Source organism: Drosophila pseudoobscura, chromosome X (assembly GCF_009870125.1).
Source record: "Drosophila pseudoobscura strain MV-25-SWS-2005 chromosome X, UCI_Dpse_MV25, whole genome shotgun sequence".
Lineage (NCBI taxonomy): Eukaryota > Metazoa > Arthropoda > Insecta > Diptera > Drosophilidae > Drosophila > Drosophila pseudoobscura.
This window is the reverse complement of record NC_046683.1, coordinates 49,364,655-49,380,844: the sequence shown is the minus strand read 5'-3', so window position 1 is coordinate 49,380,844 and position 16,190 is coordinate 49,364,655. Positions and strand designations below refer to the sequence as shown.

Below are 16,190 nucleotides of genomic sequence, written 5' to 3'. Positions count from 1 at the left end.
TTCCTTCTTCAAAGGTGCCACAGATGCGAGTGCAAGCGCAGCGTCAACTGTCATTAAGTCGAAATTCTTAACGATCATCAGCATCATTATTTGTGGGGAAACTTTGACAGGCGACTTGTCAAAAGACAGGCAGAAGAAAGTACCAAAGAGAAAAGCCATCGAAAATCTAGCAAATGTTTAGGAATGCGTTTAGCTGTGGATTCTATTTCGGTTTACATACATTTTCATCGAAAATCAAATTGATTTTCAAGAGTTTTCGAAACATTTGTGTAGCGATCGATGGGGTACAAAGAAATTATAGAATGATCGGAGATGGAAAAAATAGATTACACGCAGGTGGAACCCATAGATACTACCCACAGAGATGGTAAACTTGTGGATGGCATTTTTAGAACCCATCTCTGGATCGGACAGGATGATAATCGGAGGCGCAGAAGTGGGATAATCTGATAGATACAATCGGGAAGGACACTTTGCAGAGGGAACCCAGAGAAACGATGAAGGAGGAAGAAGGATTGGAAATGGAATACATTTATAGATGCTCGATGAGATTATGCATACTGTATATAAGATGGTTGTATATGGAAAACGATCTCTGGACCAGCAATGCCATTTGCTTTATAGATATTGTTAGACCTTTAGACGCCCACACACGCCGACTGAATGGCCATCAATCATCAGTGTCTGGCCCTGCCACTGCCCCTGCCCCTTTGCATTTGATTTCCCACCCCACCCCCCCTCTCTAGCCCTCCTTTTTCGCCACTAAATATTTCATTGGGTTACCGCATTCCGCAGTTCTCTAAGACGCGATGACAAATCTCTTGACTAATGGCATCGTGAGGGAGGCAGCAGCGGGGAGGGGCGGTGCGGGGCAGGGCGATTGGGTGGCGAACGACCTTCACCTTTGCATAAATGTTTCATGAGCAATTCCTCAAACAATATTTAAACTTTTCTTTACATCTGAGAAGAGGGAGAACATGCCACTACCCCCTTCTCCCCAGTGCAGCTGCCCCAGTGGCAGCCTGGTGTGTGTGTGTGTGTGTGTGGGCTTGCCATTTGGTTTATAACAAAAGCCGACAGGTGGATGGTGAGGAGTGGAGTGCAGGTGGGTGGGTGGATGGATGGGTGCTCTGGTTCGAGTAAACTTAATTTATTTTTAATCGCCTTTTAATTTTAAGGCCCCGCTGCTGCTGCCGGTGCTGCCGCATTGTTTTCTGTTTGTGTTTCTGCTGCCGCGTAAAAAGTTTTAATTGTACGAAAAGAAGGTATTTGCAGTGCCCCCGACGGAGGCGTCTCCTTCTCTTTGTTGCTGTTTGATGTGTTTATTTTTGCATTAAACTGTTAAATGCCAAACGCATTTCAATCGCGGCCAAGAGGGCCCTCCCTCCCCCCCACCGCACCCCAAATTGTGGGCCAATGTGTCGTTGAAAGCGCCGCGAGGGGCGGCGGCGTGAGGTGAAATATTGAAAGTAAATACAAACACACAGAGAGTCAGAGAGAGAGAGAACAAACCGAAAAGGTCAAAGTTTGCAAAACTCTTTTGGTTTTTTTTCGCGGGGGAAAATATCTGTCTTATCCGCGGGGGAAAATGCCACGGCAATGGCTGCTAAGTGGGCCTGAAGGCGGAATTTACGAGTGGCTGTGGGATGTATCCTAATGGAATCCCATCCACAAAAACCCGAGTGGGTAAAACGGAAACTTTTGCCCAAAGGTGGCAACATTATCAATTGTGCGGAAAGCCAGAAAACCATCAAAACGACGGCCACAGGAGGACGCACACACGCCACAGAAAGCTTTCCTTGGGTGTAGATTCTCCTGCCTTTAATTGAAGGAAGATGTTAACCGTTCGAGGACTTTCGGGGCTCTTTCCCATCTTTTCGAGGGTTAAATATTCAGTTTTCGCCTCTTTCGCTGGCGTTGAAGAACAGAGAAAACACACATATCCATCCATCCACCTTTACATTCAATAAAAATTGTTGCACATTCAATAAACCATCCTTTTTTTCGAGAGGGAGAGGCTTACAAGTCTCGTATTTGTTCATGTGGAAAACTTTGAAGCAGCAAAACGTTTCGCTTCGCTTTGGCAAACATTCAAAAAGAGTAAAAAAAGTAAAGAAAAAGAAAAAACTGTGAAATGGTAAAATGGGGCGGAAAATTGATGAATCGAGAGACGCGACTGAAGAAGAGTTTGGCAGACAGACAGACAGGGCGAAGGGCCACTCGATGGAAGGGTTTTCTTTGCCTCCCTGCCCCTTACCCTGCCCCTTCCCCTTTGACTCGTGTGTGCCTCGTGCACCTACCTTTTTGCACAGCATGCCACATGTCGCATGTAGCCGTCGTTATAATCGAATTGATATGCCAGACGACGGCAATTGGGTTTCTCTTCTTCTCTTTTTTCTGTATGCTATAAATTCAATTACATTTGAATCAACGGGAGAGCCAGAGCCAGACCCATGTGTTGGCGGTGTCGGTGCTCCGCGTTGGTTGTGGCAGCGGGCTGTGGCCTGTGAATGCGCGGAGGAGGAGGAGCGCGGGGCGGGCATTAATTAAAATTAATGAATTGTGACAGAGTGTTGATTTAATGTCTACGCTGCAAGGGGCAGCAGCAGCAGCGCCAGCAGGAGCGGAGCAGAGCAGTCGAGTCGTTGGGCAATTGGGGTAATTTCTTGCACAGTGCAATGGCAGGGGGGGCGTATACGTGATGCAGTTTTGTAATTTTGTAATTTGGAGGCCAAGATGCAGTTGCACGTTGCTTGTATTTCATCGTGTGACTGTGCCTGTGCCCGTGCCTGTGTGGGTGTGCCGTGGAGTCAAGTGCACATGTTGCCCGCCCACACACACACATACACATACACGGGGCGTATGGGTAATGTAATATGCAGCGCTGTGACGTCAGTGCAGGCAGGAGGTCTCCCAGGGCCATGTCAATGTCTGGCGCTGCTTTCTGCAACATTGCAACAGTGTGCGTGTGTGCCCCAGGGCAAGTGTTGTGTATTCCCCAAATGTCGTTTTCAATGCAAAAACTGAAACTGAAACTAAAAATTATGCTATGGAAATGTGTTGGCTTTTCTCTCAGGCAGGTCCCAGGGCTGGCACTGCCACTGCCACTGCCGCTGGGATATCTGCCACACAGCTGCCCCTGCCCCATGCCGCTGCCCCTCTGCATCGCTCAACATCTGCACACAATGCTCATTGCTTATTTATCAGATATATCCACACATCGCCAGGACTCTCAGGCCCATCTCCCACGCGTTTTTCCTCCTCCTTTGATTTGATATTTCATAAGCGACTCTCCCTCCACCCCAATCCCTCTCCTCCTGCCCCCTCCCCTCTGTGTGGGTGTGAGTTGGCCGCACAATTAGTTTGCGGCTTCTTAACGAATTCGTGCTGTCGCTTTTCTGTTGTTTTGTTTGTTTTCGGGTGGTGGAGAAGGGGAGCAGGGGGGTCCTGCCAGCCGTCATTTGACTTTGGGGCATCCTGAATTATAAATAAATCTCTGCATTACGTTTAACATGAAAATTGAAATCCCATCTGGCGTCACACTGTGCCGCCCACACGCGATTCGATGGGCTTTATACCTGAGAGAGATGTCGCGATGCTGTGAGAATTTCAATGAAATTATTGTTGTGGCAGGATGCAAAGGGAGAGCGAGAGATAGAGGGGAAAGGAACGATTAATTATCCTCGGAAATTATGCAAAAATGTTAACAATTTGTGTGTCTTTCAATCTGTTTATGCGGTGGCTTAAAACGGGTTTTGGAAAATTGGGAAATTTGAAAGGCAATTTGGAAGGAAAAAGGCTGCCCTGTTTTCTGATTTTTCAATCAATTTTCTATGAAAAATGATATTTCTCCAGCTATGCCTCGTTTTGGCCACCGCATAAACCTCTTTTGGGCCTTTGTCCTTGGCCATTCACTTACCGACACGAATCCCGTTGTAATTGCCAGCCAACACTAACGATAATTGATTAGAGTTCGGCCTTAAGTGTCGGCTGCTTGGCCAAGACAGAGACAGAGAGAGGGGGGTGGGGGGAGGAACAAAGGCAGAGAGTGGGTAATGCTTTTGGCCATGTTTGTGTTTGTCTGCAATCGTGTTCCTGTGTGTTTGCTAATTAGAGGCCAAACTTTCTGCTTAATTAATGTCATTAGTGGTGCGCATTGTTTCAGCCAAAGAACAGACCGAGAGAGAGCGAAGATAGACGTAAGAGATAGATGGGGAGCCCCCCCCCTCCCACCCCAGGAAAACTTTACCTTCCTCTCGCAGAGATGAAAGCCACTTGCAGATTAGCCCACAAAGATTGTCTGGAGAATTCTGAAAGAAAGTCTTGTAGATTGTGGCCCAAAGATAGCCAGACCCACAGCCGGTCCCCTGTCCTCTGTCCTGCCTGTCCTGCCTGTCAGTGGCGTTCTCCTCCTTGATATATGAACCGAGGCATCTCCCATTTGCATAATTGATTTGCAGTCTTAATTGCTTTCCATATCGCTTTCAAATTTGTTTAGATTTGCATTCATTTTCCACAGATAAGTAAACAATATCTACGCCTGCCTCTACTATTTTCGTGTATTTTCTTTGTATATTATATGCATTTCCTTTCCCCCAAATGTGTTTTCATGAACTTGATGCATGAAAAATCTTGCCTGCGTGTGTTTTTTTGTTGTTTTTTCTTTTTTTTCTAACAAACAATTTTCATTAACTTTTGGTGTCAAACAAAAAACGAGAAATGAATGCGGGAATATTCTTACTTTTTGTTCTTGTTGTTGTTTAGAAATAAATATTTAGGCAAACACGTCAGGGCGTCTGTCTGTGCCTCAGTCTCTGCCTCAGTCTCTGCCTCAGTCTCTGCCCCAGCCTCTGCCCCAGCCTCTGCCCCAGCCTCTGCCCCAGCCTCTGCCTTCTCTGTAGCCTCTGTCTGGCATTGGGCCAACGGAATTTGTATCTGTTTCAAATAGGCATCCAACGATCCGCACTATAAGTAGAGGCATCATCATCTCTATCTCTATCTGTATCTGTATCTGTATCTGTGTGAATGTATCTGCAGTTTCTCTCAATTTGTGCTGCGTATTTCAGAAAAGATGCTTTGATTAACACAAAAAAAAAAAAAAACACAAAAATTTATAAATATATAAATTGGTATGCAATATCGTAATATTTTTAGTGGGATTATTCACTACCGATTTGCCCACAGAATGAGTGTGGCTTGGGGGGGGTGGGGACTGTTGAAAATATTCACATTAATTTCCCACTGCTTGATGTCTTACTCCCCCTGTCTCTCCTACGTGCCCCTCCCCCCACCCCTTGCGCGAGTGCCAATTAATTGCGTGATGGTTTTTGCAGTGAATTTTCCGCCAGATACTCGCATACTCGCATATCGTGGCTGCTCCTTAGGCCATAAATATTTTTTGGTGGATCTTCTGCGGCTGGGCTGTCTGTCAACCGATCAGCATTTAATGACTGTCTTGAAGTGTAAGGAAAATGTGGGAAAATCTATTTGGCATTTTCTGTTTAATTGCTTTGCGATGGGCATGTGTGTGCGCCTCTCGAAAATGTGGGAAAATGTCTATTAAGGGAAGAATTTTAATTGTGTGTGGAAAAATAAGACATTTTCCGAAAGAAATCTTTTTTTTTTTTTTTTGGGGGGGGGGGGGGGGGGGAACAAACAATTTTTGGACCCGTTTCCGGTGCGATCGTAAACATTTCTTTCTCATTATTTCGTGTACCTTTTGAAATGGAAATAAATGGCCGAAAAGTGGCATAGTAGAGTGCGGTTCGTAATTGTAAGACCACTTAAACCTTTAACAACAATTAAAAAAATAATATATATATGTATGACCGAAACGACTGGGCCACTGGGGCACCACAGAAGGTGGTTTGGGGGGGAGGAGCGGAAAGAGAGACAGACCAAGGACATGTGTATCCTTTGGCTTTGTGGCCACTCAAGTGGCAAGCGGTCTGTGGGGGCAGGGGCAGGGAACAGGGCAATTTTCCACTGGCCCAAAGGACTTTCCACTGCCGGCCAACTGTTTTCTGACCACCGACAATTAAAGTAAAAGCTTGTGTCAAGTGGGGCATGCCACCACACTGGCTGGCTGGCTGGCTGGCTGGTTGGCTGTCGAGTGGATTTACGGCATACTCTTTTAACTATAAATTAGTTTACTCTTTACTCACTTTATACTCATTCGTTTCTCTCTCTCTCTCGCTCTCTCTCTTCTGCAGAACCAAGAAAAGACAAGACTGATGCACAACAACAACAACAACAGCAACATGGTGGCAACGGCACAATATCCACGCCCAACATCGAGCAGCCGCAATGTCAGGGTTCCATGCTACCGCCACCCGGTGGCGGCGGCGGCGGCGGCGGAGGAGGAGGCGGTGGCGGCCATCACCAGGTGGATGGAAAAATGGAGAGGCCCAACACATTGGGCGGCGCCAATAAGTTGACCCGCCGAGGAGTCAATATTTGCTACCACAACGAGCACATGTGTAAGTGCACCCCCACGCCCCCCACAAGAGGAATGAATATCCTTTGAATACTCATAGAACTAGAGAATCCGTTCAGCGGGAAAGCGAGGGAGGGAGAAGCTACCAGAAGGGTTGTGCAACCGATTGAAAGATGATTAAAGGAAGATACACATAATCGAAATGAGTGAACCACCAAACGGTGGTTCACTTAGGAGATTGAATGGGAGAGGGAATGCCGAAAGAAAGCCTAAAGATTGCAAATATTTCAATATCTAGCACATTGCAGACCCTCAAAAATGAACAACTTTATCGATTTGGTAGTCTAGAAACGGAGATTTCTTGATCTTAAAGTTTTTTAGTTAGTTTTTCCATAAATTTTAATAGGATTTCGAACAGAATTCCAAATGTTACTAGCCGAAAGTAGTGGAATATCACAAGAACCAGGGCTATCTTCAAAGGATATTCTAATGGAGATGATAATTATCGAAATATATCGATAAACTAACCAAATATCAATAAATTATAGAAATATATTCAGAACAAAATCTAATTAGATCGATACATTAATCGATAACAAGAAAAATTATAGAAATATATTCATAAATTTTTGAATTGGATTGAATTGAATTTTGAATTAATCGATAACAAATAAATAATAGAAATATACTCATAAATTATCGAAATATATCGATACCTTTGCATTTACGATAAATCTACAATCGATTAATGATCGATACATTTTATAAGCTATTTTCAATCGAAAACCCGCAGCCTTTCTTTCCCCCTCGTTCGCCCCAGAAACTTCACGCACACTGAGCCACAAAGCACACGCACACGCACACAACCCAAAACACTCACCAGCCCACCAGTCACGGTCACACACGCACACACACGCACACATTTATTGGCTAGAATCAAGGAACAGTTCTCTCGCTCTCGCTCTCTCTATCCTCTCTCGCTCCTCCAGTGCTCTCGCTCTCGCTCTCGCTGTCTCTCGTGAAAAATATACCACTCGCTGTACGATTCCCAAACACATTTTTTGATTTCCCACCCACAGATGGCGACGATGGCGGCAAGATGGTAGGCGGTCCGCCGGGCAGCACACCGCCGCCGTATGCGGGCGGCAAGCTGCCACCGGGGGTGATGCTCAGCGAACTGCCAGAGCCGCCGATACCGCTGTCGGAGATCGGACCGATCCCACCGCCGCCAATGTTCTCCACGCCGAGCCCCACGCTCATCGCTGGACGACCGCACGGGCCAGGCGCCATACACGATCAGGACTACCAGCAGGACTATGACTATGATGGTAAATCGATCGATGAGGGGACTCCACATACATATATTCTGAAACCCCCTAGAACCAAGCCCAGACAAACCCCCCACCCCCCCAACACCCCTCCCACCTTTTGATTAGCTCATTACCCCCCCTCAGAACAAAAACGCGCACTTCATACCTATGCTAGTGCTCCGAGACGACCCTCCCCCGTCCCTAGCCATCCCCACCCCCAGCCCCGCATAACCTTTGACCCCAGCATGCTGATTACTTGCCTTACTGATGCCATAATCCATACCAATCGCCCCACAGATCACGATCCCGATCAGGACGAACTCGATTCGGACGACGAGTATGCCCCATACGGCGGTGGCGGTGCCGGCGGCAATCATGTCCGCATGATGGACACCCAACGCGTTGAGGAAATTCCAGCCAAAGAGCCAAAGCCAAATGCAGTTCCTCTCAAATCGGCCCTCAAGAAGAAGGGCGGCGCCCTGCCAGCCTCCGCCTCTACGCCCGTGACCCCCACCCAGGAGCACCATCATGGGGGCGGACCAGGCGGCGGCGGCGGCGGCGGTGGCGGTGGCCAAAGTGCAGCCACAGCGGCGGCCATATCCAATAGCAATGGCGGCATCGGCTCCATGGCAGCAGCCGCCGCAGCAGCGGCCCAGCAATCGGCCAGCCAGCGGCCTCTGGTGGTGCGCCAGGATGCGGCAGGGAATAACTATTCGCTCAAGTGAGTAAAACAGCAGTACACCCAGAAATAGGGGGGCTTTCCTCTGTACCAAAGGAATCCCGTGGAATCGTGAAGGATCCATTCCATGGGACCTCTTTTGATCGGGAAGGCCGCTTCCTGCCTCAAGTAGCATTTACATATTTTGTATGGTTTTTTGTTTACTTTTCACTTAACTCCCAGTTACACTCCCCCGCCTCCGAATACCACTCACATATTTTGGTAGTTTTTTTTCCCCCAAAAGAAAAACTTGTATTATTCACCAAAAGATCTGATCTCCCACCCCCGCCTACCTCCCTCTCCCCCAAAAAATTCCTCTCTATTTTAGTCTATTTTTTTGAAATTTATTTTTCTTTTCTTCAATTTGTTACTTGAACGATTTTTCTATATAACAATTTGTTCTCTCTCTCTCTCTCTCTCTCTCTTCTCCTTTTTTCTCCTAATGCCCCCCGCCCCGCCCACTCCCTAACGTACTGTGTACTGTGTTTGTTCTTTTACATCATATTTGATACGTACGAACACGTTCAATCAATCAATCAAACAATCAATCAACAAACAAACCAACAAACCCCCCCCGTCCACTTCTGTAACTACAACCTACTACTATTCTGATCGACAAAAATCAGGCCAATACTACGACCACGGATTAGAATATGGTAAACCATTTTTTTTAGATAATTTATTTGTGTGAGAAACAAAATCGTGACCCCCAACCCCCAACCCCCACCCCCCACACACACTCGAAAAAACGTATGCAAAATGCTTTTAGTGCACATCCTTTCCAACACACATGCATCTTTCCCTATCTGTGTCCCTCTATGCCTCCTTCTATGTGTGCTGTTGTGTAACATTTACCCCCCGCAACCCTCCCACCACCCCACCAGTACAGTAATCCTATCACAAAACAAAATACAAATGGAATTCCCGGCTTTACCCCCGGCTCCTATCTCTGCCACTCACTCTACCGCGCCATTGCACTTCTAAAACACTCCAACATCCGTTTCTGTAGTAATTTTTTGTGTTTAAGTTTCTTTTTCAACTTTTACAACACTGAAACACACACAAAAACACATGCACACTGGAAAAGAACACACTGTACCGCTGAAAACTACTTGCGTACTCTTCTTTGTTGTTTTTTTGTTGTTTAATATTAAATTACTAACTTACTTTTTCTGTGTTGTTTTGAAGAGGAAACTTGTTTCTTATTCTTCGAGATCCTCCTCAAGTACTCAACACATTTTCCCCCTATCTGTGTGTGTGTTTCTCGTAAAAGTTTCTTTCCGTCTTCCTTGACTCTGTCTATACTCCTACTCGACAGTGGAGACGTCCTGTTTCCTGTTCCTTCTGCATGTTTCATTTCAAATAAGAATTTGTTTCAAATTACATCTCTCTCTCTCTCTCTCACTCTGCCTGTTTTAATTTGATATTTTCCACATTCGAAATATGCATAAAAACCAGAACACCAGAAAGTATGAAAGAAAATTAGAATAAGAAAAAATGAAACCCAAAAGCAGGAAATGAGTTTAAGTTTTTTTTTCTGGGGATTTTTTTTTTTTGTGCATTAGCCAAAAACTTTTGCCTTTAAACTTTTGACCCGAGGCGTTCAAACGAAAGCCATGGATTGAAATTTGAATTCAAATTGAAGGAAGGAGGAAAAAAAAAACACCAGCAGCAGCAGACGGGAGCCCGCACATGCGAGTGTTTTCCAACACCAAATATTGAGCCATAGAATCGTAACATATGTCAGTCTTTTCTCGTCTGAAGTAGAAAATCTTTAACGGGAGAAGGGTTTTCCCTACACTCTCTTCACATGAGCGAAATTTATGCAGTTTATTGCAAAAAGAAGCCAACACAGAAAACGTTGAGAAGGAAATATGTAAAATAGATGCAACAAAGCGTAAATGCAGAAGCCTGCCATGCCAGGCCATGCCATGGCCCAGTACGTGCCTGGGAAAACATTTTCCTGTCTGCCCGAATGCCTGTCTCCCTGCCATGATATCTATCATATGAGTACGGGTACGGGTACTAGCAGGGGCTCAATTGAGTGCAATTTATGGATCTGTCGAACTATGAAGCAATTTCGTTTGGGGAGGGAATGTTAAATGGATCGACATACGAGCCTGATAGAATACTGCATATGAGGAGGTGCAGCACCAAAGCGGCTGTATCTGTTGATTTGACATATTTATGGGATAGAGGATATTGAAATAGGAAAGTTTTTGCCTAAAGAAGTACTCTTCAACTTTCATAAACTTTCATATGGATTCACATAAGTAAACCAATTGGTTTTTAGAGTAGCTTTTGAGTTGTCTCAAACACACAGAGACAAAACCCACAAAACCGAAAGAACTTAACAGAGTATCAAGTAGTACTTTGTATCTTTTTCCTGACCACAAAAAATGCATCGCATAAGCACTTGAAGCAATGCTTGTCTCGAGCTCGAGCCACAAAAAAAAAAGGTGACTTCCTACCATTCCAGTGGCAATGGCAATGCCAATGCCAGAAGTGGACGAACTTCCTCCGAGAATGCGGATGAGAATGACAATCGCTATGAGAGATACTATTGTGTGTACTCCCCGGGGTATACCGGTTGCGTCACTCCCACGCAGTGCATGGCAGCACTCTTGTTTTCTTGTTTTCTTCTTTTTTTTTTTGTATCCACAATCGTGTTTGGCATTAACGCCCCAAAAGTGCGGCGGAAGCTGGCAAACAGGATATGGCATTCAAGGCGAAAGAGATTCAAGCCGAGAGCCAAACGACGACAGCTTTAAGTACAATACAAAGTCAAACACATACGACACATACGCCGCATACGCCACACACGCCGCATACGAGTACATATATGCATGTATTTTGCATATTATATGCTCGGCAGTGTGTGCTTTTGTATCTATGTGTGTGTGTGGTTATCTCTCTCGAGCGAGAGTGTGTGTAGTGTGTGGCAGCCAGATGTGCACTCCACGTGCCGTTAAAAAGGAAAGGAAAACAAAATTGCCGCAGCAGCAGCAACGAGTGAGTGGGGAGCGCAAGGAAAATAAAGAGGTGAAAAAATAAGCATTTTTCGGCTTGGTGAAACAAAAACTTTAAGGATGTAACCCACAGAGAGCGATAGATAGATAGAATGTAAGTTCAGAGAATGAGATTGGACACAAAAAAAAAACTTGTGAAAACTAGAACGAAAGCTGACAAAACAAAAAAAAACGAGTGAAAATAGAATTAGAAAAGCTGTGATATTCGAGAACGAGAACTTCGGCGCAGGTATAACGAGAGGCTGCTATATAAACGAGAGCGGACAGAACGAGAGTTTTGGGTGAAGATGGAACGAGATCAGACAGAGCCCAGGCTGACTGAACGAATGCTGATAAGCCGAGAGCAGATAGAACGAGAGAAGTTAAATAGAACGGGAGCAGCAGAATAGCAAAACAATCGAACGAGAGCTGAATAAACGAAAGCAGCTAAAGTTGAATCTAAAAGAACGATTGATTATGGTAGAGAATCAAGAGAATCAGAAATACATATATACAGCAAGAGGCGATAAGTAGAACGAGAGATGATGCAAAGAGAGAATATATAAGGAGTGAAAATAAGTATAACGAGAGATGATGCAACTAAAGAATATATGACGAGTGAAAATAAGTAGAACGAGAGCTGATGCAAAGAGAGAATATATAACGAGTGAAAATAAGTAGAACGAGAGCTGATGCAACTAGAGAATATATAACGAGTGAAAATAAGTAGAACGAGAGCTAATGCAAAGAGAGAATATATAACGAGTGAAAATATGTAGAACGAGGGAGAAACAGCGAGAGCTGAGAGAACGAGAGTGCCAGAAGCTTAAGAAAACACATCACATTCTTCATCTGCATGCATGTGTGTGTGTGTGTGGCAGTATCCGTGTGTGAGCATGTGCTGAGGCAGTGTAAATCTGGCAGATTGCCCCCAAACCAGATAACAAAGAGGTTAAACAAGTGTGCATGAATGTAAACTTATTTTGCTGTTGTTTTCATTTCGGTGTCGTGACGTAGTGCTAGAGCATCACAGAATATCGTATCAGACCAAAACGCCACGAAGCTAATGTGCCTTCCCTTGGATGCTTTTTCCCGCAGCAGGCAGCAAATGTTCAACATCCAGTTGCCGTGCACCGTGGAGAACAAGGAGAACACTCGGCCCTCACATGTGATACGGGAGAGCAGCAGCGACAGCGACGAGAGCGATGGGCATATCGTCTATCGCGACGACGATAACGATAACGTGCGCTTGGCCAAGCTGGCACGCAAGGAGTCGCTGTCCTTGAAGCTGCAACTGCGGCCGGACAAACAGGATCTGATCAATCGCAACATCCTGCACCAGGTCACCGACAACGAGATCAAGGAGTCCAAGGAGGCGATCGGAGCGCGTCTCATACGACGGCTTTCGATGCGGCCCACTGCCGAAGAGCTGGTCGAGCGTAATATCTTGAAAAGTGAGTACTTAATGCGGATTTCAACAAAAAGAATCATCTATAATCCTTTGAATTTCGGTATTCTGTAGCTCAATCACCCGCCGAGGAGAAGAAACAAAAGGAGGAGAAAAAGTCGTATCTGTTGCGGAAGCTCAGTTTTCGGCCCACCGTCGAGGAGCTCAAGGAGAAGAAGATCATCCGGTTCAATGACTACATCGAGGTGACGCAGGCACACGACTACGATCGCCGGGCGGACAAGCCATGGACAAGACTGACGCCAAAGGACAAGGCCGCCATACGCAAGGAGCTGAACGAGTTCAAGTCCTCCGAAATGGCCGTCCACGAGGGCAGTCGGCATTTGACGAGGTACACTACAGTATATATAGCGCTAGCCTGCCTAGCTCGCATAGCCCGCCCACCTCTCGCCTTCAGCTGCCATTGGCTCTTTGCAAATTGCTCTCCTGCGTCCAAAGCAATCTCGCCATCCCCCACTGTGGTGGTGGCCACTGAATTATGTAGCGGATGTCCTTGTGGCCCAAATCGAATGGCGAATGAACGAGTGAGCCAAGCAAAAAATTGCCAATGCCAATGGCCAGTGAAGTGTCACGTGCATGCGGCAGTGGGAGTGGATGTGGGAGTGGCAGTGGCAGTGGCAGTCGACTCCATGCCATGCCACACTCTTGCATCGTTTTTGGACGATATGTAGCCACAAAGGATTTGGTGGTTCCACTTCTATTTCCATTTCCATTGCAATTTCTCTGGGTAGAAGAGTGTGTAATGGCTTTTTGGATTTTCGTGGGCCAGCAACCTTAAAGCTGAACGACGTCTGCTGCTGGCCTGGCCCGGCAGCAAATCAGGAGAGCAAAAGCAGGGAGCCGAGCCTTCCGCTCTGTTGAAACTTTGCGATCCCATAAACTTGCTGCGTGTTGCACACACACACAAAACTAATCAAAACTTTCTCTTATTGCAGATTCCATAGGCCATGACGATTGCAATGGCAGCAACTTTCCAGCAAATTGCAACAGAAGCAACCCAAGAAGAAGCAACAATTGTATTTTATGCAACATCAAAATGTCAGCAAATATTTAAAGGCAACAAATTAAGAGCAGAAAACAGTTTTCCTCCCAGATAGTAAATTCAAGTAAAATACACAAAGAAAAAACCAACAAAAAAACACAAAAAAAAAATGGAAAGAAAAGAAAAGAGAAATGAAAGAGAGTCCACATTCAAGAACATAATCTAGGTTTGAGAGTTTTTTTTTTTCTAATTCTAAGTTCTTTATGTTTTGTTCCACCTACTTCTCTATTTCTATATTTGTTAATTAAATTAATTGTAAATAAATTTCGTTCGATATATCCAATCCGATTTGTCAAGAAAACGTTAATCAAAATAGTACCGATTCGTCGATTCGTTGTGTAGAAAAATGTTAAGTCGCTTTTGTCAGCGCCCAACCATCGCGCTGAAGGCACATTATGTATTATATTATATAAACAAAACAAAAACGAGAAGAGGAAGAAGAAGAAACAACAACACACAAAAAGATATTAAAATTAAAAGTAAAAAAAAGGTAGAGTCCCAAACCAATTGATGGCTGAGAGTAAATTCACTAAAGTTTAGGCCTTAATTTACAATTACTGTTGCTTTCCATACATTTTTAAATAAAACTTTGATTTAAGCCACACACGAAAAGATAAAAAGATAAAACCCAGAAATGAGAGAATTCTAAACCATTAATTTTTAAAAACTATGATTATTATTATTGTAAAAAGCTTAAATTTAAAAACAAAAACAAAAAACGAAAAACAACACATTAAAATATAGAGAAGACTACCACATACGATACGATACGATACGGAAAAATAAATGCAAGTTTTTCGAAAGACATTTATGTTTTGTAGGATTATTTTGTTTGTTTCCCTTCGTTTTATTGCTGCCCCCCTTGTTTTCCCTTGAGTTTTCCTTCTGTTCTTCAACAACATGTACATACATATCGCCAAAAACAAAAAAAAAAACAAAGAAAAAGAAAGAAAATATCGCATAGCTGGAGGAAAAGTCAGAAAATGCTCAAAAACTAAATAGAAGAAAAAATGAAGAGGAAAAATGAATAATTCTTATATCAGGAAAATATAAACTGAATAAAAGTTGGACCCAGAATGAAGTAATTTTTTTTTTTAGAGAGAAGAGAACCAGTAAGAAGCAAAACAAAATTACAATTTAAGATAAAAGTCACGTAAACACTTTTTAGAGAGACAAGAGAATACGATAGAATGCGGAACAACAGATGGAACAAACATCCACCCCTCTGATGATGGGAATTGATGAATATTTATTTTGTAAAACCCGCCCAAAAAACAAAAAACAGGAGTGGAAACTGAAAACTTTTACTCAAAAAAAAAACAAAAAACATTCCAACAGAATAGTAAACTTAACCAAAAGATGAAACAAAAGAAATATATATGATAACCAGAAGACAAAAAAAAAAAAAAAAACAAAAAACTGTACATTTTTGAGGCAAATGCAAATTGAAATGCTCGCGCGTGCTCGTGAATATTTAAACTTAAAGAAACGTAAAACCTAAAGAAATCCGTTTGGACACTTAGTAAGATACACAGACACACAGCTACAGATACAGCTATTGATACAGATACAGATACAGCATATAAATTTAAACAAGCAAAAAAACGAAAATGAAAAAGCAAAAAATTTAATAGGCAAAAGCCAGTGGAAAATTATTTCTAATGATAATGATAAAGTGGCGCTTCCTTTGCAAAAACAAAAAAAAAAACAAACGTTTCATATTTCTCGAGAAAATACCGACTTGAAGCGAACGAAGACTTGTGTGTTTCATGGAGATGTTTGGAGATGTCTGGGGATACTTCGGATATATCATAGTTTTTTTGGCTAGGGCTTGGAACACCAATTGGGTTTCTCTCTGAAAAAGAGGAGAAGAGAATGAATCTGTCTTTCTCTTTCTCTATCTCTATCTCTATGTCTGCCTCCTGCTTCAAAGCGTTGCATTGTCAAAAAACAAAAGTTAAGCAATATATATTGCATATATACATATATATATATATACATATATATATATATAAATAAATAAATTATACATATTTAATGACTATACAAAAATACCAGAGAGCAGAGGCCGAAGAATACCGAGTATATATATGTATTGTATATGTATACACCTATTTATATGACGATGATAAGCGATGATGATAACGATGACGATGACGATGATGATGATGATGATAAGCCGATGATACTATAAAGAACTCTATCAAA

At 43.6% G+C, this 16,190-nt stretch overlaps 1 protein-coding gene across 17 annotated transcripts in view; it reads left to right on the top strand.

Moving 5' to 3' along the window:
- Positions 1-15,302, top strand: part of LOC4813429 (phosphatase and actin regulator 4) — a 114,509-nt gene extending 99,207 nt beyond the window's left edge. For 6 of the 17 annotated variants that reach the window (XM_033383891.1, XM_033383889.1, XM_033383893.1 and 3 more), the window contains 7 exons: positions 6,213-6,479; positions 7,516-7,764; positions 8,044-8,467; positions 9,091-9,120; positions 12,571-12,926; positions 12,995-13,271; positions 13,876-15,302. In XM_033383891.1, the coding sequence (XP_033239782.1) occupies positions 6,213-6,479; positions 7,516-7,764; positions 8,044-8,467; positions 9,091-9,120; positions 12,571-12,926; positions 12,995-13,271; positions 13,876-13,891 (1,619 nt within the window). In that variant the 3' untranslated portion in view covers positions 13,892-15,302. The remainder of the gene's footprint in view (positions 1-6,212; positions 6,480-7,515; positions 7,765-8,043; positions 8,468-9,090; positions 9,121-12,570; positions 12,927-12,994; positions 13,272-13,875) is intronic. The other 11 variants (XM_033383897.1, XM_033383887.1, XM_033383900.1 and 8 more) reach the window with 6 other exon arrangements.
- Positions 15,303-16,190: the final 888 nt, after the last annotated feature.